This window comes from Haliotis rufescens, unplaced genomic scaffold (genome assembly GCF_023055435.1).
Source record: "Haliotis rufescens isolate VD_foot unplaced genomic scaffold, xgHalRufe1.0.p SCAF_14, whole genome shotgun sequence".
NCBI classification, from domain to species: Eukaryota; Metazoa; Mollusca; class Gastropoda; order Lepetellida; family Haliotidae; genus Haliotis; species Haliotis rufescens.
In genome coordinates, this window is record NW_025963824.1 from 21,188,311 (window position 1) to 21,214,399 (window position 26,089).

At 45.9% G+C, this 26,089-nt stretch overlaps 1 protein-coding gene across 2 annotated transcripts; it reads left to right on the forward strand.

Moving 5' to 3' along the window:
- The first annotated feature begins 130 nt into the window (after window positions 1-130).
- LOC124116688 (G patch domain-containing protein 4-like) lies at window positions 131-20,157 on the forward strand. 2 transcript variants are annotated; one of them, XM_048395126.1, is made up of 7 exons: window positions 131-287; window positions 5,447-5,520; window positions 6,620-6,712; window positions 10,981-11,082; window positions 12,179-12,267; window positions 16,983-17,033; window positions 19,304-20,157. In XM_048395126.1, exons 1-7 carry the CDS (start codon window positions 233-235, stop codon window positions 20,082-20,084), a joined length of 1,245 nt encoding a protein of 414 aa, XP_048251083.1. In that variant the 5' UTR covers window positions 131-232; the 3' UTR covers window positions 20,085-20,157. The 2 variants fall into 2 exon arrangements, with proteins under 2 accessions (XP_048251083.1, XP_048251084.1); XM_048395127.1 differs by having other exon boundaries at window positions 230-364.
- Window positions 20,158-26,089: the final 5,932 nt, after the last annotated feature.

Sequence of the window (26,089 nt, forward strand, 5' to 3'; positions counted from 1 at the left end):
TGTTCAATGCCTTGTTTATGATAAGCGGTATGCCTCTTTCAAAACAACCAATCACAAGGCAGTCACGCGCCCGTCTCTATCCCATAATATAAGTGTCGGAATATGCCGATTTGACCCGAGTGAGGAAATTTGTCGAGGCATTCAGAATATGGAAGGGAGCTAATCCACCTTGGACTTGCTTTCTGATTACAACCCACGTGTGACAGGACCATCGGTCTCGTTACTGTACGGAATGTCGAACAGTACATTTGCACGTAACCAACTCCTAAAACATGGATGGACAGACGGTAATAGTCGACTCGATCCGGACACCCAGTGGTTATGGTTTACCAGCTGTTAATGTCATAATAGATGCAGCGATCTGGTATGACGAAAGAATACCTTGTAAATCTATTGCAGTAGTAGAAGGGAGCAATCATTTGATTTTCAGGGGTAGCCCAGGATTTTTTCTAAGAACATAATCAACACCCTGTTTATCTGAAAATATGCATATATGCCTCGTTTTGTAGAAAAAAATAAGTGTCCGGTTCTTGCTGACAGATGTCCAAATAATACAGTTAGAAATCTAGTTATTTTTATAATTTATAAAATATAATTGAGCACTTGATTTTGAAAAAAATATTTGAGCTAGGAAATGCTCACTTCAAACCAAAATCCCAGCCAACTAGGGGATGAGTCCGGGTATCTGATCCCCTATTACCCGACCTTACCATGGTACCGACTGCAGGTCTCAAGAGTTGCATGGGAACAAAACCTCTGATAGGGAATTGTTTTACCGCAGCCCTGGCCAAAACTATTTAGAAATATGTATCAAACGATCAGATCATGCGTACACAGAAGTTGACTGAAGCATTAACTTTACTCAAACATATGCAAGTCAAAAGGAATGTGTGTATTGTTAGAAAAGAATTGCGAACATTAGCAACTTGTAGTGTAACCACTGAGCTATAGTGAGTTTTTGTCATTAACCAATATATCACATGACTAACCACGGGTCCGGGTAGGCCTGTGGGTACCCGGGTCCTACTCATGACCCACCTTACCCGAGTACCCAAGTTACCCATCCCAGCCCTACAGCCAACCCCTTCTGAAAACCAAATGGTTGCTCCCTAATGACATCTAGACCAAATGCTAGGGGGAAATGGGCATCAGCACATGCAGCATTGTCCCACTTTATTAATTTTATATAATAAACACTTCATCAAAGCATTTTCCATTTACAGCCAAAAGTATTATTGGGTGTAAGATCAAAAGATACATACTCCCAATAATTAAACAACATGGATCCTATAACTCAATAATTGCTTTACGAGACAGGACGTCAACCTTTCTGAAACTTTATTTGTAAAAAATAACCGATACCCCACAAGCCTACTCGGCTCTGCTCACCTTATTCCGCTACAGAATGTTCTGTGAGTGTAGGCTTATCACATGACCAGACTTTTCTCTTGTTTGTAAACAAACACACGTCTGAAATAAGAACAGACAGGCCAAATACACTCCTTTCGAGACGCTTTACATATTGTTTTGTATAATCACATAGACATCCTACTACAAATGTGACAATGAAGTGTAGGATAATATAGTTTTGCACATTAAAGTGACCCTATTGCTAGCTCTCCGTTGGGCTTTGATTACAGCATGTCGCGGAGAAATACCCAAATGAAAATAGTTTTTCACATTTTAGGACATTTTCTCGATGTTTATCTAAATGTGTAGACTTGTCCACAATGAAACCAATGAAACATCCGTTAATGGAGTGGAAGCTGTGACACTAGGTACTAGGCTGGCCGTAAGGAACTCTGGGTAGGAGAGTGATTGGCTTCATATGACCGAGGCATATTTATATTGTAATGCAGGCTTTGACAAACACTGGCTTCTTAATCTGGCAATTAGTCATTTGTAACTCATCTGTAAGAAACACAAACACGATCTTTAACTAAAATTTGCCTCTAGTATGCCTACTGAAGCCAGTTTACTCTGTGCAGCCGTTGTGTTATCGGCTTCACTGTAGGGAGTACTATTTCTTTGGTTGAGAATTAAATCAGGCATGCGAAGTCATACTTGGAAATTATTTCATGCGTGATTTAAAAACACATAGAACTATCTGCGCACTGTCCCTTAGTCTGTGGACTACTTGGGGGCACAGATGGCCCAGTCGTCTAAGGCGCCACGATTTGCTGTGCAGAGAACCTATGATTGTGGGTTCGAATCCCGGTTCGCCCCAATTATGTTTTTAGGTTTGTCAGCACCATACCTGTGCTCGTGGGTTTCACCGAAGTGGTAAATGTCTGAGACCTGCATCACCTCGAGCTTTCCTCCCACATTAAGCTGACACGCCGTGATATAAATGGAATACTGTTAAAAGCAGCGTTAAACCCAACTCACTCACTCACTGTGGACTACTTCATCAGTTTTGCTTAAGAGAAAGTGATGATATCACTGTTACAAACTTGTTAGCCTTTATCAGGGTTTCAGCTGTTGGCCTGATCTGACCTATAGTGGTCAGACTTGGTGACTTGGCAGACTGTTTGTCATACACTCAGGATGTCAGAGCTCCAGATAAGCTTTTGGTGTTGTTAGTATTTTACCCATGCATTTTAAAATCATTGGGTATCAGTAATTCTATCTGCGTATTCAAATTTCTGTTACCCACTAGTTTTTACACATGTGGGTATTTAAGTTAAATATTTAAAAACACTATTTATCTAGTCCCTGCAAACTGGTGTCGTGTGGGTTCGAGAGCTTTATAGGACTCAAAAATACCACGATACTTCCACAAGAAAGTGTGATGGCAAATGATCATGATGTAACTGTCATCGTGGAGTTTGGCAAGGTTGATGGAATGCCCGTTTATAATTTCAAAATAAGTTGCTGATTCGCTAATCGAATATGCAGGGTTACTTCACAATATTTTGATGATACGCACAAGTTTTATTTTTGTAGCATATCTGTAATGTTCGTTGCATATTTGATACGCTTGGATTATATGTTACTGTGTATTTCTGCATTTCTGATGCGTATTTCACGCAGATACGCAGCTTATCTGGAGCTCTGGGATGTGGACTGTTGTTTATGCTGTCAGTCACTGGTTTGCCTGGTCCAGAACAGATTGTTTACAGCCTGCCATGATATGGCTGAAATACTGCTGACTACAGCGTTTGACATAATTCACTCATTAATAGATAGATATTGTATTACATTTGTCAAAATGTCCCCTGAAATTTGCATGTATTGTGCAGTGATGTTATTGTGCAACAACAAGGTCTGATCTCGGAACAGTAGGCCACTGCATAGGGAATATACAAACCAAGAACAACATCGTGTATGTTAGGAAGAGAATTTGTGGATGTCAACTCATAAGAAAGCAGTTGTCATCCATAAATTCTCTTCCTTACATGTTTCAATTCTAAATACCATTTAAAGACTTAATCTAGTAAGTTGTCTGTCCAGCCGCCTTGATTGTCTCACGTCACAGGTAAACATGCTTTGATGCTGGGAGACCAGGGATTGTTCCCCATCACAATGTAGGTACAGCCCACAGGAGACCAGGGATTGTTCCCCATCACAATGTAGGTACAGCCCACAGGAGACCTGGGATTGTTCCCCATCACAATGAAGGTACAGCCCTCAGGAGACCAGGGATTGTTCCCCATCACAATGTAGGTACAGCCCACAAGAGACCTGGGATTGTTCCCCATCACAATGTAGGTACAGCCCACAGGAGACCAGGGATTGTTCCCCATCACAATGTAGGTACAGCCCACAGGAGACCTGGGATTGTTCGCAGTTACAATGTAGGTACAGCCCACAGGAGACCAGGGATTGTTCGCAGTTACAATGTAGGTACAGCCCACAGGAGACCAGGGATTGTTCCCAGTTACAATGTAGGTACAGCCCTCAGGAGACCAGGGATTGTTCCCCAGTTACAATGTAGGTACAGCCCACAGGAGACCAGGGATTGTTCCCAGTTACAATGTAGGTACAGCCCACAGGAGACCAGGGACTGTTCCCAGTTACAATGTAGGTACAGCCCTCAGGAGACCAGGGATTGTTCCCAGTTACAATGTAGGTACAGCCCACAGGAGACCGGGGATTGTTCCCAGTTACAATGTAGGTACAACCCACAGGAGACCAGGGATTGTTCCCCAGTTACAATGTAGGTACAACCCACAGGAGACCAGGGATTGTTCCCAGTTACAATGAAGGTACAGCCCACAGGAGACCTGGGATTGTTCCCAGTTACAAAGTAGGTACAGCCCACAGGAGACCAGGGATTGTTCCCAGTTACAATGTAGGTACAACCCATAGGAGACCAGGGATTGTTCCCAGTTACAATGAAGGTACAGCCCACAGGAGACCTGGGATTGTTCCCAGTTACAAAGTAGGTACAGCCCACAGGAGACCAGGGATTGTTCCCAGTTACCGTGTAGGTACAGCCCTCAGGAGACCAGGGATTGTTCCCAGTTACAATGTAGGTACAGCCCACAGGAGACCAGGGATTGTTCCCCATCACAATGTAGGTACAGCCCACAGGAGACCAGGGATTGTTCCCAGTTACAATGTAGGTACAGCCAACAGGAGACCTGGGAGTTTGTTCCCCATCACAATGTAGGTACAGCCAACAGGAGCCCAGGGATTGTTCCCCATCACAATGTAGGTACAACCCACAGGAGACCAGGGATTGTTCCCCATCACAATGTAGGTACAGCCAACAGGAGACCTGGGAGTTTGTTCTCCATCACAATGTAGGTACAACCCACAGGAGACCAGGGATTGTTCCCAGTTACAAAGTAGGTACAGCCCACAGGAGACCAGGGACTGTTCCCAGTTACAAAGTAGGTACAGCCCACAGGAGACCAGGGATTGTTCCCAGTTACAATGTAGGTACAGCCCACAGGAGACCTGGGATTGTTCCCAGTTACAAAGTAGGTACAGCCAACAGGAGACCAGGGATTGTTCCCCATCACAATGTAGGTACAGCCCACAGGAGACCAGGGATTGTTCCCCATCACAATGTAGGTACAGCCCACAGGAGACCAGGGATTGTTCCCCATCACAATGTAGGTACAGCCCACAGGAGACCTGGGATTGTTTCCCATCACAATGTAGGTACAGCCCACAGGAGACCTGGGATTGTTCCCCATCACAATGTAGGTACAGCCCTCAGGAGACCAGGGATTGTTCCCCATCACAATGTAGGTACAGCCCACAGGAGACCAGGGATTGTTCCCAGTTACAATGTAGGTACAGCCCACAGGAGACCTGGGATTGTTCCCAGTTACAACAGGAAAAAATTGCATTTTCCATCATGCCTGTAATTCCTATGTGGAAATCCTACCAAGCACATTATTGTTTCCTCTTGTGTCTGGCCTGCTGTCAAGTGGTAAAAATAACAGCCAGACAACAACTGGTGTGAAGCTAATGTTGATGTTCTATTGCACAGGGTCTGGCCTCGGCCGAGAGGAAAGTGGGATGACGGAGGCTATCAAGGTGCAGATAAAGAACAACAAAACGGGGGTGAGTTAGCCAGCTCTTTTGACAACCATGAGGTACTGGGGACCTGTTCTGACCTGGAGACCTCTCAGGGCACTGGTACTGCATGAAGGAGGCATTTGTTTTCACAAACCAGGGTTGAGGCCAAACAAACTATAAGCACATGTGTTCTACATGCTTCACACCTCCTCTTAAAGGGGAAGTGTGAACGCAAAAATCACTTTCTTTCTTTTTCTAAACAAAACACAATTTTAGAATTAGTTAGTATCTGTGTTTGAAAATATACATTCATTTGTTGCACAGTGAAAGTAGGAAGCTCACAATAGTGTGAAAATGATATGCCGTTATGAGGCCTTCGTTTTTCGAGTTAAACAGGCCTGAGTTATCCCCCTTAGATTATGACGTAATTGGTGCCAATTCAACTAGGTCCCTGTCTATTCTCAACGCAAAAGATATCAAGTACCAGTTTGCGGTAAAACAACATGGCCAACGACACACTCCGGCGCAGTGGTGACTCAGCATAACACTATGCTGGCTGGCATCTCAGACACTAGAATCACACACCTGTACCTACACCACGTGAAGCGGCTCTAACAAAGCATGAGGACGTCATAATGTTTATCAATTGGCACCAATGACGTCATATTGCAAGGGGCATAAGCCATGGTGTTTTTGTTATGGAAATAGAACACTTGGTACATGTGAAAAATATAAATCGTTTTAATGCAAAAAATATGTTAATTAATTGTGATAATTTTATATTTTTGTCTATGACACTTCTAGGTTAACACTTTCAATGTGGAATAAGTACAAGAAAAATAGGTTCATTTCCGTGTGAACTTGCCCTTTAAGGTAATACTAAGATCAGCCTTAGAGCACTGAAAACAGAATTATGTGGCCAAATAGTTGACCAATCAAAACTATTCCCACATGTATGCGTAAAACTTTGGTATTTTGTTCATGTTGCTGATGCTTAGAATGGAAACTCTTATGAAACTTGTGACATAGCTTCAGTGTACTGTTTAGGCCTGTGTGTTATTGGAACAAAATTCTTTCAAAGTATACACCGTATTCGTCAAACATCAAGCACACCAGAGATAGTCCATGACATCTATCTATTCAGGTGGGCCACGACCCAGGTGCAGAGTTCACTCATCACTGGTGGGATCATGTCTTCAACAAAACAGCTAAAGCCATAAAAGTGGGGGCTGACCAGGTATGTCAACTAGAGGCAGGTGGGGGCTGACCAGGTGTGTCAACTAGAGGCAGGTGGGGGAGTGACCAGGTGTGTCAACTAGAGCCAGATGGGGGTGACCAGGTATGTCAACTTGAGGCAGGTGGGGGCTGACCAGGTATGTCAACTAGAGGCAGGTGGGGGTGACCAGGTGTGTCAACTAGAGGCAGATGGGGGAGTGACCAGGTGTGTCAACTAGAGCCAGATGGGGGTGACCAGGTATGTCAACTAGAGGCAGGTGGGGAGTGACCAGGTTTGTCAACTAGAGGCAGGTGGGGAGTGACCAGGTATGTCAACTAGAGGCAGGTGGGGGGGGGGGTGACCAGGTATGTCAACTAGAGGCAGGTGGGGGGGGTGACCAGGTATGTCAACTTGAGGCAGGTGGGGAGTGACCAGGTATGTCAACTTGAGGCAGGTGGGGGGGGTGACCAGGTATGTCAACTAGAGGCAGGTGGGGGCTGACCAGGTGTGTCAACTAGAGGCAGGTGGGGGAGTGACCAGGTGTGTCAACTAGAGCCAGATGGGGGTGACCAGGTATGTCAACTTGAGGCAGGTGGGGGCTGACCAGGTATGTCAACTAGAGGCAGGTGGGGGTGACCAGGTGTGTCAACTAGAGGCAGATGGGGGAGTGACCAGGTGTGTCAACTAGAGCCAGATGGGGGTGACCAGGTATGTCAACTAGAGGCAGGTGGGGAGTGACCAGGTTTGTCAACTAGAGGCAGGTGGGGAGTGACCAGGTATGTCAACTAGAGGCAGGTGGGGGGGGGGGTGACCAGGTATGTCAACTAGAGGCAGGTGGGGGGGGTGACCAGGTATGTCAACTTGAGGCAGGTGGGGAGTGACCAGGTATGTCAACTTGAGGCAGGTGGGGGGGGTGACCAGGTATGTCAACTAGAGGCAGGTGGGGGGGGGTGACCAGGTATGTCAACTTGAGGCAGGTGGGGGGGGGTGACCAGGTATGTCAACTAGAGGCAGGTGGGGGCTGACCAGGTATGTCAACTAGAGGCAGGTGGGGGCTGACCAGGTATGTCAACTAGAGGCAGGTGGGGGCTGACCAGGTATGTCAACTAGAGGCAGGTGGGGGTTGACCAGGTATGTCAACTAGAGGCAGGTGGGGGTTGACCAGGTATGTCAACTAGAGGCAGGTGGGGGCTGACCAGGTATGTCAACTAGAGGCAGGTGTGGGGCTGACCAGGTATGTCAACTAGAGGCAGGTGGGGGATGACCAGGTATGTCAACTAGAGGCAGGTGGGGGGTGACCAGGTATGTCAACTAGAGGCAGGTGGGGGCTGACCAGGTATGTCAACTTGAGGCAGGTGGGGGCTGACCAGGTTTGTCAACTTGAGGCAGGTGGGGGCTGACCAGGTATGTCAACTTGAGGCAGGTGGGGGCTGACCAGGTATGTCAACTAGAGGCAGGTGGGGGCTGACCAGGTATGTCAACTAGAGGCAGGTGGGGGCTGACCAGGTATGTCAACTAGAGGCAGGTGGGGAGTGACCAGGTATGTCAACTTGAGGCAGGTGGGGGCTGACCAGGTATGTCAACTTGAGGCAGGTGGGGGATGACCAGGTATGTCAACTAGAGGCAGGTGGGGGCTGACCAGGTATGTCAACTAGAGGCAGGTGGGGGCTGACCAGGTATGTCAACTAGAGGCAGGTGGGGGCTGACCAGGTATGTCAACTAGAGGCAGGTGGGGGCTGACCAGGTATGTCAACTAGAGGCAGGTGAGGGCTGACCAGGTATGTCAACTTGAGGCAGGTGGGGGATGACCAGGTATGTCAACTTGAGGCAGGTGGGGGCTGACCAGGTATGTCAACTAGAGGCAGGTGGGGGCTGACCAGGTATGTCAACTAGAGGCAGGTGGGGGCTGACCAGGTATGTCAACTAGAGGCAGGTGGGGGCTGACCAGGTATGTCAACTTGAGGCAGGTGGGGGCTGACCAGGTATGTCAACTTGAGGCAGGTGGGGGATGACCAGGTATGTCAACTAGAGGCAGGTGGGGGCTGACCAGGTATGTCAACTAGAGGCAGGTGGGGGCTGACCAGGTATGTCAACTAGAGGCAGGTGGGGGCTGACCAGGTATGTCAACTAGAGGCAGGTGGGGGCTGACCAGGTATGTCAACTTGAGGCAGGTGGGGGCTGACCAGGTATGTCAAGTAGAGGCAGTCGGGGGCTGACCAGGTATGTCAACTTGAGGCAGGTGGGGGCTGACCAGGTATGTCAACTTGAGGCAGGTGGGGGCTGACCAGGTATGTCAACTAGAGGCAGGTGGGGGCTGACCAGGTATGTCAACTAGAGGCAGGTGGGGGCTGACCAGGTATGTCAACTTGAGGCAGGTGGGGGCTGACCAGGTATGTCAACTTGAGGCAGGTGGGGGCTGACCAGGTATGTCAACTAGAGGCAGGTGGGGGCTGACCAGGTATGTCAACTAGAGGCAGGTGGGGACTGACCAGGTATGTCAACTAGAGGCAGGTGGGGGCTGACCAGGTATGTCAACTAGAGGCAGGTGGGGGCTGACCAGGTATGTCAACTAGAGGCAGGTGGGGAGTGACCAGGTTTGTCAACTAGAGGCAGGTGGGGAGTGACCAGGTATGTCAACTAGAGGCAGGTGGGGGCTGACCAGGTATGTCAACTTGAGGCAGGTGGGGGCTGACCAGGTATGTCAACTTGAGGCAGGTGGGGGCTGACCAGGTATGTCAACTAGAGGCAGGTGGGGGCTGACCAGGTATGTCAACTAGAGGCAGGTGGGGACTGACCAGGTATGTCAACTAGAGGCAGGTGGGGGCTGACCAGGTATGTCAACTAGAGGCAGGTGGGGGCTGACCAGGTATGTCAACTAGAGGCAGGTGGGGGCTGACCAGGTATGTCAACTAGAGGCAGGTGGGGGCTGACCAGGTATGTCAACTTGAGGCAGGTGGGGGCTGACCAGGTATGTCAAGTAGAGGCAGTCGGGGGCTGACCAGGTATGTCAACTTGAGGCAGGTGGGGGCTGACCAGGTATGTCAACTTGAGGCAGGTGGGGGCTGACCAGGTATGTCAACTAGAGGCAGGTGGGGGCTGACCAGGTATGTCAACTAGAGGCAGGTGGGGGCTGACCAGGTATGTCAACTTGAGGCAGGTGGGGGCTGACCAGGTATGTCAACTTGAGGCAGGTGGGGGCTGACCAGGTATGTCAACTAGAGGCAGGTGGGGGCTGACCAGGTATGTCAACTAGAGGCAGGTGGGGACTGACCAGGTATGTCAACTAGAGGCAGGTGGGGGCTGACCAGGTATGTCAACTAGAGGCAGGTGGGGGCTGACCAGGTATGTCAACTAGAGGCAGGTGGGGAGTGACCAGGTTTGTCAACTAGAGGCAGGTGGGGAGTGACCAGGTATGTCAACTAGAGGCAGGTGGGGGCTGACCAGGTATGTCAACTTGAGGCAGGTGGGGGCTGACCAGGTATGTCAACTTGAGGCAGGTGGGGGCTGACCAGGTATGTCAACTAGAGGCAGGTGGGGGCTGACCAGGTATGTCAACTAGAGGCAGGTGGGGACTGACCAGGTATGTCAACTAGAGGCAGGTGGGGGCTGACCAGGTATGTCAACTAGAGGCAGGTGGGGGCTGACCAGGTATGTCAACTAGAGGCAGGTGGGGAGTGACCAGGTTTGTCAACTTGAGGCAGGTGGGGAGTGACCAGGTATGTCAACTAGAGGCAGGTGGGGGCTGACCAGGTATGTCAACTTGAGGCAGGTGGGGGCTGACCAGGTATGTCAACTTGAGGCAGGTGGGGGCTGACCAGGTTTGTCAACTTGAGGCAGGTGGGGGCTGACCAGGTATTTCATTTTAGGCAGGTGGGGGCTTTTTCCCAATATTGAGGTGACAGTGTGTGTGTTTCACGATGGTGAGGTGACATGTGTCTTTCACGATGATGCGATGACACCTGTGTTTTTCCTAATATTGAGGTGACAGTGTGTGTGTTTCAGAATGGTGAGGTGACTCAGAGTGTGTGTGTTTCACGATGTCGAGGTGACGTGTGTTTTGCGATGGTGCGGTGACCACTGTGTTTTTCCCAATATTGAGGTGACAGTGTGTGTGTTTCAGAATGTTGAGGTGACAGTGTGTGTGTTTCAGAATGTTGAGGTGACGTGTGTTTTACGATGGTGAGGTGACAGTGTGTGTGTTTCAGAATGGTGAGGTGACGTGTGTTTTACGATGGTGAGGTAACACGTGTGTTTTTCCCAATATTGAGGTGACAGTGTATGTATTTCAGAATGGCGAGGTGACACTCGGCAGGAAGTCCCCTGACAGCAAGGAAGAGAAGAGGGCTGAGAAAGCCCGGAAGAAGATGGCGCTGTATGGGAACTTTGTCAAGGTAGGAACTGATTCTACAGAAATTCTTTTACTCAGGATTTCAGTGGAGGGGGTAGAAGCCAGAAGAAGTATGTTTCACATAAATGAATACCAACTGAGAAGTTGTTTCATAAGAATGTTGTCATTATCCCCCACCACAAAGTTGAAGGGGGATACTGGAATGAGTGCTGTCTGTCCATCCTTCTGTCTTTCCATCCATCCATCACATTTTGTTTCTGGAGCAGAACTAAAAAAACATGAGAGATATCTTATCCAAACTTGGCACATAGATAGGTCTAGTGGTGAACTGGTGCCTTTTGATACCAGACATGTCATATTGGCAGGTGATATGAGTATTTCAAGCTTGTTTTCCTGACCCAAACAGATTTTATAAGCCAAGATCACTATTAGACTGATACACTGAAGTCATGATTCTATGTGTGTGTTGTTGGGTGCTATGATGAAGTCATGATTCTTTGTGTGTGTTGTTGGGTGCTATGAAGAAGTCATGGTTCTATGTGTGTGTTGTTGGGTGCTTTGGTGAAGTCATAGTTCTATGTGTGTTGTAGGTGCTGCACTGAAGTCATGGTTCTATGTGTGTGTTGTTGGGTGCTATGAAGAAGTCATGGTTCTATGTGTGTGTTGTTGGGTGCTTTGGTGAAGTCATAGTTCTATGTGTGTTGTAGGTGCTACACTGAAGTCATGGTTCTATGTGTGTTGTAGGATGCTACGTTGAAGTCAAGGATCAATGTGTGTGTTGTAGGGTGTTACGCTGAAGTCAAGGTTCCATGTGTGTATTGTAGGGTGTTACGCTGAAGTCATGGTTCTATTTTCGTGTTGTAGGTGCCATGCTGAAGTCATGGTTCCATGTGTGTGTTGTAGGGTGCTATGCTGAAGTCATGGTTCTATTTTGTGTTGTAGGTGCCATGCTGAAGCCATGGTACTATGTGTGTGTTGTAGGGAGCTACGCTGAAGTCATGGTTCTATTTTTGTGTTGTAGGTGCCATGCTGAAGTCATGGTTCCATGTGTGTGTTGTAGGGTGCTACGCTGAAGTCATGGTTCTATTTTCGTGTTGTAGGTGCCATGCTGAAGTCATGGTTCCATGTGTGTGTTGTAGGGTGCTACGCTGAAGCAAGAGGAAGGTCGGCATGTGGAAGAGAAGGAAGGCAGCAGCAGCGAGTCTGAGGAGGAGGAGAAAATAGACAAGTAATACTGAATTCATGCAGCAGCTGACATAGAGAAGAGCTGCATGTTCTGCCTTTGCACCAAGTGTTTACACATATATAGTGATATACTACCTTGTGTCCAAGCTATATGCAGTGATATACCACCTTGTGTCCAGGCTATATGTAGTGATATACTACCTTGTGTCCAGGCCATATGTAGTGATATACCACCTTGTGTCCAGGCTATATGTAGTGATATACCACCTTGTGTCCAGGCCATATGTAGTGATATATCACCTGTGTCCAGACTATATGTAGTGATATACACCTGTGTGCAGGCCATATGTAGTGATATACCACCTTGTGTCCAGGCCATATGTAGTGATATACCACCTTGTGTCCAGGCCATATGTAGTGATATACCACCTTGTGTCCAGGCCATATGTAGTGATATACCACCTTGTGTCCAGGCCATATGTAGTGATATACTACCTTGTGTCCAGGCCATATGTAGTGATATACCACCTTGTGTCCAGGCTAAATGTAGTGATATACCACCTTGTGTCCAGGCCATATGTAGTGATATACCACCTTGTGTCCAGGCCATATGTAGTGATATACCACCTTGTGTCCAGGCCATATGTAGTGATATACCACCTTGTGTCCAGGCTATATGTAGTGATATACCACCTTGTGTCCAGGCCATATGTAGTGATATACCACCTTGTGTCCAGGCTATATGTAGTGATATACCACCTTGTGTCCAGGCTATATGTAGTGATATACCACCTTGTGTCCAGGCCATATGTTGTGATATACGACCTTGTGTCCAGGCTATATGTAGTGATATACCACCTTGTGTCCAGGCTATATGTAGTGATATACCACCTTGTGTCCAGGCTATATGTAGTGATATACCACCTTGTGTCCAGGCCATATGTAGTGATATACCACCTTGTGTCCAGGCTAAATGTAGTGATATACCACCTTGTGTCCAGGCTATATGTAGTGATATACCACCTTGTCCAGGCCATATGTAGTGATATACCACTTTGTGTCCAGGCTAAATGTAGTGATATACCACCTTGTGTCCAGGCTAAATGTAGTGATATACCACCTTGTGTCCAGGCTATATGTAGTGATATACCACCTTGTGTCCAGGCCATATGTAGTGATATACCACTTTGTGTCCAGGCTATATGTAGTGATATACCACCTTGTGTCCAGGCTATATGGAGTGATATACCACCTTGTGTCCAGGCCATATGTAGTGATATACCACCTTGTGTCCAGGCCATATGATATGCCTGTGTCTAGGCAATGAAGCTGAACGCTGACATACTTTTTCTCACCAATGATGACACCGCAATTATTCAAGAGGTTCAAACCAAACTTTTCACATGGTTGAAATTATTTGAATATCCATGCTGACAGCAACTTTTTTAAATTGTCCATTTTTTACTTATCCTGCATTACACCTTAAAGCATTCACTGTGCACCTTGCAAGAAAGAAACAGACAGCGTACCGGCGATGGTCCTGGGCGAAGAAATAATAAACTGTTCGAAGTCCCACTTTTCCCACCCACCGCCGCTGTCCTGTGACCTCTGTGACCCTTGGTCGCCTACAACATGGACGTATACCAGCGGAGCTCTCGTTTTGGATTTATTTAGACCTTTGGTTTTCGACTACAATTCTAAAATTCATCTGCAACAGGTGATGTATTCCTTTCATATTACTCTCAAACATGTTGTGAAGTTGTAGATGTTTAATAGGAGTAAAAAGAATCTGTCTGTTACAATTGTTTGCCTGCTAAGGTAGTCAATTTGTTTACAATTCTCAGCTATGTACGTATAATATATTTATGTGTTTTTAAATACTACTAGCGTTGAGTTGTGTATATACATATTATTGAATACACTTTCAACTCGTTACAAAAATTTGCCAATAGATAAATTAGATTTCTACAGCAGATTTCCAGTCCCGCTTTATCAAAAGTCTCTACATTGCGTAACTTATGCTTGCGTGTTGTACTAATTGTCGTGGAAAGACATCTGCTAAAGATCCTCATCCACCTTGTCTGGAATTCACACAAGTTTGTGGATCAAACTCTAAATGTGTTTTTTGCATAAATCCCTCTCCAGCGAGTGTTACGACGTATAGGCAGGTCACTCACAGAGGCATTTCCTGCAATTCCGTCATGAGACTAGGAAGATGTCACAATCGCTGATTAGCGAGGGATATGGTTCGGTCATTACTATGCAACCATTATCTTCAACAAGTAATATATTGTCTGTTACTGTCACTGCTGAAGTGCACGCTCCACCGAAAACCTCAAATCCAGAGGATCCTGTGAGTATCATAACTGACCCAAATTTTGAAATCTACATCTGCTAGATCTGCGAAGACTGTGCCAGCGTCTCAAGATGCTTTGATGGGGGTTGTGCAAACCCAAGCCACATACAGTGTTCCCTCGTTATTGCACCCTTCAATATAGCGCTAACTCGGTTATATCGTGCGGTAAAGCATGGCTCCCAAAATTTACTAACATTTTCAAGAAACTCAAGTTTTCCAATGACGCGATGCTAAATTCCCCCATCTCAGAAAACATTATCAGCTGATCACCGCAATCACGTAACACCGGAAATACCAGTCAACAAATCCGAACTGAAGTACGCAATTTGATGCTATTATTATAATATCTGGTAATAAAAAAAATTGTTTATTGTTTCTCTGGATTAATGTTTGCAATTTATTTTTTTAATTATATTCAAAATTTCATTCAATAATTATAATAATGTTTACAATAATCGTATGTGAAGTGATCGGTAAATCGCACAACTAACCGTTATTTACAGCAACCACGGTCAGATTACCGGTATTGACGCCTTGAAACGAACTTTAGTTGCAAGAGAATGGATACACATATCATAAAGGCTGCACCATGACTTGCTAAAAGTCATATTTGAGGCAGTTTGACTATTAAATGTCAACATAGCGTTTTCCCAATCGAAATACATGCAGCGCGGGAAGTCCCTACGGTGACTGGTCAAAATCATTCCATACGTCCAAAAATATCCTGCATACCATCTGTACTTATAATTATAAGTATATATGGTGTAAGCTGCAACTAATATAACACGATATTGGAATATATTATTACTGATAAAATAATAATTTCAGATACAATTTTTTCTGACCATTGCATCAGATTTCTTTAAAGTGGTATCACTGGGTACGTTTTAACTGAATCACCGATAGATTGGGAGGAAACGCGTGCACAGCTGATTGCTATTTCCGGCTTAGTTTACGAGAAAATACACACGGTAATCTTAATCTCTGCATATAAAACAATACCTTTGAGAGCAGGAAATACATTTTAACATGTCTAGTGATGTTTTATATCAAATTTCATACTTTTATTGTCCAAGTTTGTTATAGATCTACCTGCTTATTCACCTGAAGGGATACGATGTGTTTTTAAAGCACAGATTAATACTCGATCAATTCTTTTTTTACACTATGAATCATAAATAACTTCTGAAACGTGCAACGTAGATCGTGTTAGGTAGGCAGAGCATGTATACTGTTATGTTGGTCATCTACCACCTACGACTCGACCTTTGTTAAACCGCTGATCATCTATAACGCTCATCAATTATTTGGACCCCGAAGGTAGCGTTGTAGCACTGTACAAGCATACAGGAGTAGTACCAGGATGCCTGCGTGTACTTGGACATCGACGCATGACTCCTATTCACCAGGCAGTTCATGTAAGCCCTCGGTCAGAGATAGTACTACATATCGGAGTAGAAGTTGTTCACCATCATTGTTCACGCACACGCCAACATCGTTCTGATTCGTCGGACTACTCTAATGGTGAAGAGGGAGATTCTTCGACAGAATGGAATACTCACCTTGGTTTGGCACAAGTACCTGATTGGGTAGCTTACCGCCTCATCTCAGTGCCTTCCCCGGGTAACGGGGTGGATAAAAAAGATACTATAGGCACACATCCTACGTCTCCTATCTTCGCGATGTGACTCTCGAGGTTGTTGAATGTGTACCTGGTTTTGGGCCGTTGGTTGTAGCCCAGCAGGTTACCAACCCCTGACGCAAATAATGAACTTGCCCTATACAGAGCCATTCCTATTTGCCTTCATTAGTAAGATGTATAGGGAGCTACTCTTTAATTCCTCTGTTCAATTGTTTTTCACATTTAAATAACCCGACCATAATGGAGTTTTTCTGAACTTTTCCGCTTCACGGTTTATGGACCAATTGGTGTCATACCTTCAGGGTTTGAATTATTGGGGTGTCTGTATTTTCTGATACAGATGCATTAAGGAGTAATGCAGGATAAGTAAAAAATTTAGTAAATCTTAATATTTCTTACATTTGTATACTTATCCTGCATTACTACATTTAAGGCCCAACCGTCGCAGACTTGCCTCCCCACTTTGGCTTTAGAAACCTCAAAAGTATGTCTTTCTTCAGCTCAGGCGACAGGCAGTGATGTGAAGAGATGACATTGGTCACAGGACAGTGGCGGTAGGTGTGAAAATTGGGACAGTTTATTATTTCTTCGCCGAGGACCATCGCCGGTATGCTGTCTGTTTCTTTGTCGCAAGGTGCACAGTGAATGCTTTTAGGAGTAATGCAGGATAAGTTAAAAATAGACACTTTAAAAAAGCTGCTGTCGGCATGGCTATGCTTGACTTTTGGGTCATAGACACTTGTTCCTGGTTTTGTTGCAGGCCATCTGAGGAGGAGGTGTTTGAGCGGTGTGGTGGACGCACAGCCCATAAGTAAGTACATCACTCTGCTGGTGCAACATCAGGGACACACAGACCACAAGTAAGAACATCACTCTGCTGGTGCAACATCAGGGACACACAGCCCACAAGTAAGTACATCACTTGGCTGGTGCAACATCAGGGACACACAGCCCACAAGTAAGTACATGACTTGGCTGGTGCAACATCAGGGACACACAGCCCACAAGTAAGAACATGACTTGGCTGGTGCAACATCAGGGACACACAGCCCACAAGTAAGTACATGACTTGGCTGGTGCAACATCAGGGACACACAGCCCACAAGTAAGTACATCACTTGGCTGGTGCAACATCAGGGACACACAGCCCACAAGTAAGAACATGACTTGGCTGGTGCAACATCAGGGACACACAGCCCACAAGTAAGTTCATCACTTGGCTGGTGCAACATCAGGGACACACAGCCCACAAGTAAGAACATCACTCTGCTGGTGCAACATCAGGGACACACAGCCCACAAGTGAGTACATGACTTGGCTGGTGCAACATCAGGGACACACAGCCCACAAGTAAGAACATCACTCTGCTGGTGCAACATCAGGGACACACAGCCCACAAGTAAGAACATCACTCTGCTGGTGCAACATCAGGTCCACACAGACCACAATTAAGAACATCACTCTGCTGGTGCAACATCAGGGACACACAGCCCACAAGTAAGAACATCACTCTGCTGGTGCAACATCAGGGACACACAGCCCACAAGTAAGAACATCACTCTGCTGGTGCAACATCAGGGACACACAGCCCACAAGTAAGTACATGACTTGGCTGGTGCAACATCAGGGACACACAGCCCACAAGTAAGAACATCACTCTGCTTGTGCAACATCAGGGACACACAGCCCACAAGTAAGAACATCACTCTGCTGGTGCAACATCAGGGACACACAGCCCACAAGTAAGAACATCACTCTGCTGGTGCAACATCATGGACACACAGCCCACAAGTAAGAACATCACTCTGCTGGTGCAACATCAGGGACACACAGCCCACAAGTGAGTACATGACTTGGCTGGTGCAACATCAGGGACACACAGCCCACAAGTAAGAACATCACTCTGCTGGTGCAACATCAGGGACACACAGCCCACAAGTAAGTACATGACTTGGCTGGTGCAACATCAGGGACACACAGCCCACAAGTAAGTACATCACTTGGCTGGTGCAACATCAGGGACACACAGCCCACAAGTAAGTACATGACTTGGCTGGTGCAACATCAGGGACACACATCCCACAAGTGAGTACATGACTTGGCTGGTGCAACATCAGGGACACACATCCCACAAGTGAGTACATGACTTGGCTGGTGCAACATCAGGGACACACAGCCCACAAGTGAGTACATGACTTGGCTGGTGCAACATCAGGGACACACAGCCCACAAGTAAGAACATGACTTGGCTTGTGCAACATCAGGGACACACAGCCCACAAGTAAGTACATCAGTAAGAACCCTTTGTGCAGTACTATCTATCGATTTCATACAAAACTGAAGACAGCTGGTGTATTTCTGTTTACATTAAACCTTTTGATCAAATACAAAACTCTGTCACATAACGAATGCAAGTCTGATGTTGCACCATAACCACTTCTTTGTCTATCTTCCTAACAACTAATAATGATGAATAGAGGAATATGCCTGTTTATCTGTACATGAACAAATATCTGCTGGAAAGTATCTTTAAATCCAGGGGCAAGGGTGGCTCAGACATCTAAAGTGTTGCCACTCGCTGTGCACTGTTGCATCTTTAAGGCACGACAAAATCCCATGATCATTGGTTTGAATCCCTGATCTTCCCTGAAAAGGGTTCCTGGTTTGTCAGCACCATGCTAATGGGTTTCACCAAAGTGCTTCATATCTAAGACATGCATCACTGACATGCTGGTGTTATTTGACTGAAATGATGTTCAAAGCGACGTTAATCTCCAGTCAAGCAGTCATTAATCTCTTCATCATTACAAAGTTCCCCCAGGGAATTCCTGGGTTTTCCAGGTTAGAGTAGGTGACCAAGTGGATCAGGTGGTCAGACTCGGGTACTTGGTTGATAACATGTCATCGTACCCCCATGGGATGGATGAATGCTCTCAAAATCACTGAACTTTCAGATCCAGACTTGATTATTTACAGGCTGATATCATCTAGCTGAAAAACTGCCGAACGTGGCATTAAAAAAGAAACAAACGTTACAAAGTTGGTGAAGGACCCATTTGAGCATGTAGGTGTGTGTTACAGAGGGGCTCGTCATGGGCTGAAGCTGAACGGGAAGCTGCAGCGGGTCCAGGCTATGGAGGAACAGCTGATGCTGCAGATGAAGGCTGCGCGACTACCTGAGGCAGCAGGCAACACAGGCCGCCTCCAGGGGCAAGACACAGCACCACAGGAGGGGAGGAAGAAGAACAAACATGTAGGTGAAGAGATTGAATTGTCATTGGAGGAGAACAGTCAAGGAACTGAGGGTGTTGAGAAGAAGAAGAAGAGGAAGAAGGAGAAGCATATAGAGGGAGAGGTTGAATCACCATTGCAAGAGAACAGTAGTGCAGCTGAGAGTGTTGGGAAGAAGAAGAAGAGAAAGAAGGAGAAGCATATAGAGGGAGAGGTTGAATCACCATTGCAAGAGAACAGTAGTGCAGCTGAGAGTGTTGGGAAGAAGAAGAAGAGAAAGAAGGAGAAGCATATAGAGGGAGAGGTTGAATCACCATTGCAAGAGAACAGTAGTGCAGCTGAGAGTGTTGGGAAGAAGAAGAAGAGAAAGAAGGAGAAGCATTTTGACGATGAGATTGAATTGCCATTGCAGGAGAACAGTGGACTGAGTGAGTGTGATGAAAGGAAGAGGAGATATCCAGCAGGAGAGACTGGCCCGCCAGTCCACGAGGACAGCCAGAGTGATGGTGAGAGTCCATCCGAGGGGAGGAGGAAGAGAAAGAAGTGTAAGAAAGTGAAGGAGTTGGAAGGAGAAGAACAATCTTGTGAATCACACCACCCTAAGAAGAAAAAGAAAAAAAGAAAAGACTAAGTTGTGTCATCTTTGTATTGTACACAAGGAATGTATAAAGCTACAGGCAATTAAAGCTGGATGTTATTTTTCATTATGTCTCGTTACGTATTCTAGTGAAAAACCTTTTCAATAACCGGTAGTAATGTTATTCCTCTCTAGTTGTTTACGTCAATCACTGATCATTTTTATGAGGCGGTCATATAATTGCCTTATACTATTCCTCGTAATTTTCACTGGATAGAACAAGTGTTGGTGAGATTAAGTCTCTGGAGTGTTGTAGTAGTTCTGTTGTAATATTGTGTTGTCCTCTGCTACATATTATATCTCTGGAGTGTTGTAGTAGTTCTGTTGTAATATTGTGTTGTCCTCTGCTACATATTATATCTCTGGAGTGTTGTAGTAGTTCTGTTGTAATATTGTGTTGTCCTCTGCTACATATTATATCTCTGGAGTGTTGTAGTAGTTCTGTTGTAATATTGTGTTGTCCTCTGCTACATATTATATCTCTGGAGTGTTGTAGTAGTTCTGTTGTAATATTGTGTTGTCCTCTGCTACATATTATATCTCTGGAGTGTTGTAGTAGTTCTGTTGTAATATTGTGTTGTCCTCTGCTACATATTATATCTCTGGAGTGTTGTAGTAGTTCTGTTGTAATATTGTGTTGTCCTCTGCTACATATTATATCTCTGGAGTGTTGTAGTAGTTCTGTTGTAATATTGTGTTGTCCTCTGCTACATATTATATCTCTGGAGTGTTGTAGTAGTTCTGATGTAATACTGTGTTGTCCTCTGCTACATATTATGCTTAAAGGGCAAGTAGAGTGAAAAAAATGATTGCGATTTTGTTGCGTATATCAATTTTCATAGATGCCTTAAGTCAGGTCCCAAGAGGACAAAGATATCCTCACATTTGTAGAAAGTATTGAAATGTCCAAGTGAAAGTGCTGGAATCACACGCTCCATAATCAGACTCCAAAACAAAACTATTTGGATGCGTTGCCTGAAGCTATCAGAGCAATGGGGTGTGACAAATGTTTTCATTGGCTGATATTTTGACTGACTGCTGATGCTCAGCATCCATATCGATACGTCAGGAAGAGGTCAGTCTAAAAGTGTTCTGTTAATGCTACACAAACGACATTGCATTCATTTCACATCTGTACATTTCCATTTACATAATTCACAGTCCAACTGGATGGGAAACAGCATTGTGATAATCATTTACTGGTTTCTGGTTGGCAAGAATTTGTCTCTTCTCCGTCTAAACAAGTGCTCTAGATAACATCAGGTACCGAAATACAGATTCCATATTTGAAAATTATAAGTAATGTAACACTCACTTTATGAATATATGCCGAAAGAATAAAAAATACCAACAGTGCTAAAGATGAATGGACGCCCATTATTGACAATTTGTTTCACTCCTTGGTGTCATCAGGAGGAAGCACTTTACAGGGACATTTTAGAATTCTGCGTTCTGAGTTTGGTTAGAATCATGCATTGCTGTGAAAGGAAATGTTTCTTTGTAAGCAGTTTCTTCCTCAAACTGGATCATTTGGCAAATTAACTCAACATTCTACTTAATCAACATTGGGGATCATACAATACCAAATACATCAGGCAGAGCACATCACATACACCAGACACATGGCACCACGTACACCAGACACATGGCACCACATACACCAGACACATGGCACCACATACACCAGACACATGGCACCACGTACACCAGACACATGGCACCATGTACACCAGACACAGTACACCACATACACCAGACACGTTGCACCACGTACACCAGACACATGGCACCACATATACCAGACACAGTACATCACGTACACCAGACACGTGGCACCACGTACACCAGACACAGTACACCACATACACCAGACACATGGCACCACGTACACCAGACACATGGCACCACGTACACCAGACACATGGCACCACATACACCAGACACATGGCACCACATACACCAGACACATGGCACCACGTACACCAGACACATGGCACCATGTACACCAGACACAGTACACCACATACACCAGACACGTTGCACCACGTACACCAGACACATGGCACCACATATACCAGACACAGTACATCACGTACACCAGACACGTGGCACCACGTACACCAGACACAGTACACCACATACACCAGACACATGGCACCACGTACACCAGACACATGGCACCACGTACACCAGACACAGTACACCACATAAACCAGACACATGGCACCACATACACCAGACACAGTACACCACGTACACCAACACATGGCACCACGTACACCACGTACACCAGACACCATGTACACCAGACACATGGCACCACGTACACCAGACACGTGGCACCACGTACACCAGACATAGTACACCACGTACACCAGACACAGTACACCACGTACACTTGACACGTGGCATCACGTACACCAGACACTTTGCACCACATACACCAGACACAGTACACTAAGTACACCAGACACAGTTACACCACGCACGACCGCCTCCGTGGTCTAATGGTAGAGCGTCTGCCCGGAGAGCGGAAGGTCCAGGGTTCGATCCCCAGCCGCGTAGTACCAAAAGACACTTAAAGATGGTACTTGTTGTTACCCTGTCTGGTGCTCGGCACTAAGGGGCTCAAACAAGGACTGGTCGGCTCGGAGTCAGTATACTGTGTCTGAGTGGGGTATTCATGTTAAACTGCGGCATGGTATCTCAGTGTGCTAGCATCAGTCTGAACTAGTACAAGCAGCCACACACACACACATACGCGTGCATGCACATCGCTATATAAGTGCAATAATCTTGGACGCGATGTTAAACCCCATTTCACCTCACCTACACCACGTACACCAGACACAATACACCATGTACACCAGACACAGTACACCATGTACACCAGAAACAGTACACCACGTACACCAGACAAAGTACACCACGTACACCACGTACACCAGACACAGTACACTACGTACACCAGACACAGTACACCACGTACACCAGACACGTGACACCACGTACACCAGACACATGGCACCACACACACCAGACACAGTACACCACGTACACCAGACACGTGGCACTATGTACACCAGATACAGTACACAGTACACCATGTACACCAGACATGTGGCACCACGTACACCAGACGCAGTACACCACGTACACCAGACACGTGACACCACGTACACCAGACACAGTACACCACATACACCAGACAATATACACCATGTACACCAGACACATGGCACCATGTACACCAGACACAGTACACCACGTACACCAGACACAGTACACCACGTACACCAGACACGTGGCACAATGAACACCAGACACAGTACACCACATACACCAGACACAGTACACCAGACACGTAGCACCACGTACACCAGACACAGTACACCACGTACACCAGACACGTGACACCACGTAGACCAGACACAGTACGCCACGTGCACCAGACATGTGGCACCACGTAGACCAGACACAGTACACCACATACACCAGACAGTATCCCCGTGGGGACCGGGGGAAGATAAACAAGAATGGGTCCTCAGCCCCCCAATGCTGGTCGTAAAAGGAGACCGAATTGGGCAGCCTATTTGCCGTGGGCTGCGACCCTGTGTCGGCAGAGGAAGGGATTCTGGTGGTTGAGGGCGACGGAGCCGGAGCCGGCAATAGTGCTCCTTAGTCCAACACACCACTTCGACCCTAACTTTGCCTAGACGGGCGGTAGAATGGGCCCGATTCTATCAATCGGCTGGTCATGTCATGCCCTGTGCATAAGATATTTCACGCACACTTTTGATGTTAAAAAAAATAAATTTTTAACCTAAATGTATATCATATCTAACAATCTATAAAACTTGCTTAGAGCCCTATGCCCAGAAGGCGGTGATTCATGGGCCAATCTGGTGATGCTGACCTCCGAATTCTGTACATCTCAAATTGATTGTCATGGGCCGAACCAGCCTGACCTTTAATTTGGTAGAATGCTATAGCTCTTCGTGTCAAATTTGCTGGAGTATATCACCGCTTTATCCCCAGTCTTTGCAGCTTGGAAATCCGCTGCAGCATAAGACTGTCCTTGTAGACACTCCATGGTGGGTGGGGAAAAGGGGTGCCGAATCATTTTCCTTTCGACATGGCTTCAACACCCTTCAACATTGAATCTGACAATTCACCTGACGGAAATACCACCAACCAATCTGACTATTGGCCACGTTTTTTGATTATCGAAGCTTGTGACAAAGAACCAATAAAACTAAATCCGTTTGCAATCTCCAAAGGTATCGCTAGTGCCTGTGGAAAGGTTACAAATGTCACCAAGCTTCGATCCGGTTCTCTCCTTGTGGAATGTGCACAGAGACAGCAATCCATCAATCTCCTTGGTTTGAAAGAGTTTGTAAATATCAAGGTTGCTGTCTCTGAACACAGGACACTGAACTCATGCAAGGGAATTGTCCGTGACAGGGCTCGCTGCCTGTCCGGCATGACTGAGGTTGAAATAGTCAAAGAACTTGTCCAACAGTCTGTCACAGCTGTTAAACGATTTACGGTCAAAAAGGATTGTGTGGTTGTAGAGACCAACACCTATTTCTTCACATACCCGTTCGAAGATTCCACAATCGATCAAAGCCGGTTAGTGTAACAGCGGAGTGGAGGTGTATATCCCCAATTCACTCCGGTGCTACGCCTGCCAATATTTGGACATGGATCCAAGTCCTGCCGTGCCTCTGCTGTCTGTTACCGCTGTGGTGACAAACACGAGGCCACTGACTGCAGGAAGGATGTGAAGTGTTCAAACTGTGGTGGGAACCGTATGGCATCTTCCAAATCCTGCCCTGTCTGGCAACATGAATTACAGATAATGAAAACCAAGACTGAACAAAACCTCTCCTACTATGAAGCTAAGAAGAGGATTGTAGGTACTACTGCAACCACTTCTTCTATCTCTTACTCTGCTGCTGTCTCTCGTCCTCCTGTCACCACTGCCTCTATCGACTGCCAGCCTGACCTGACATGGGTCAAGTCTGTGCAGCCACTTCCTACTGCTTCACTCGTTAAACCAGCTGTGACACCTTCGTCTGTGACTCCTCCAAAACAAAAAACTGTAAAAAATGTTGAGTCTCAGACTCCTAAAGCAACATCAGAATCAGGACCAGAACCAGAACCAGTTAAACTTTTAAACAGCGAAAAAAAATATTGAAAAAGAAGCAGTACCACAAAGTCTTCCTCACGTTCGCGTGACATTTCTCCTGTGGAAGCACCACCATGAATCCACAAAACATAATACAATGGAATTGAAGAGGTCTTAAGGAGAATTTTAACGAAATACAACTTTTAATCCAAGATTTTAAACCGTCAGCTTTTTGTCTCCAAGAAACATATCTGAAACACACAGATCTATTTGATATCCCTCAGTACAGTTCTTACCACTCGTTTTCCCCTCCTGGTGATAAAGCTGCAGAGGAGCTTCTATCCTGGTGAAGTAGGGCATTATCCATAGCCCTGTTCCACTCAACACTATTCTACAAGCTGTTGCAGTCCTGGTACTTTGAACATAGTGTTTACATTATGTTTATTGTATCTTCCACCTTCCTCAAATATCCGTCAATCAGATCTTCAGACTTTGTACGATCAGCTCCCGAAGCCCTGTGTCATCATGAGTGATTTAAACGGTCATAATCCCCTATGGGGGAGTACTGACACAAATAATAAGGGAAAAGTCCTTGAAGATTTTATCTCAAACAATGATTTATGCATCTTCAATTATGGTAATACCACATATCTTCATCCCGCCACTGGCACATACTCTGCCCTTGACCTTTCACTGACAAGATTCAAATATTTTAAATGAATTTGAATGGTCGGTCCATGATTACCTTTGTGGAAGCGACCATTTTCCAACGATACTTACAACTATTAATCCGTCTGACGAACCACCGTCAACAAGGTGGAAAACTAATACCCGACAGTTTCAGGAATGTTCCTGATCCTATACAACT

Coding starts and splice junctions, on each gene's coding strand:
- LOC124116688 (XM_048395126.1), top strand. CDS start 233: ATGTCGAACAGTACATTTGCACGTAACCAACTCCTAAAACATGGATGG. Junction 5,521..6,619: donor TAAAGAACAACAAAACGGGG/GTGAGTTAGCCA, acceptor CTATCTATTCAG/GTGGGCCACGACCCAGGTGC. Junction 6,713..10,980: donor TAAAAGTGGGGGCTGACCAG/GTATGTCAACTA, acceptor TATGTATTTCAG/AATGGCGAGGTGACACTCGG.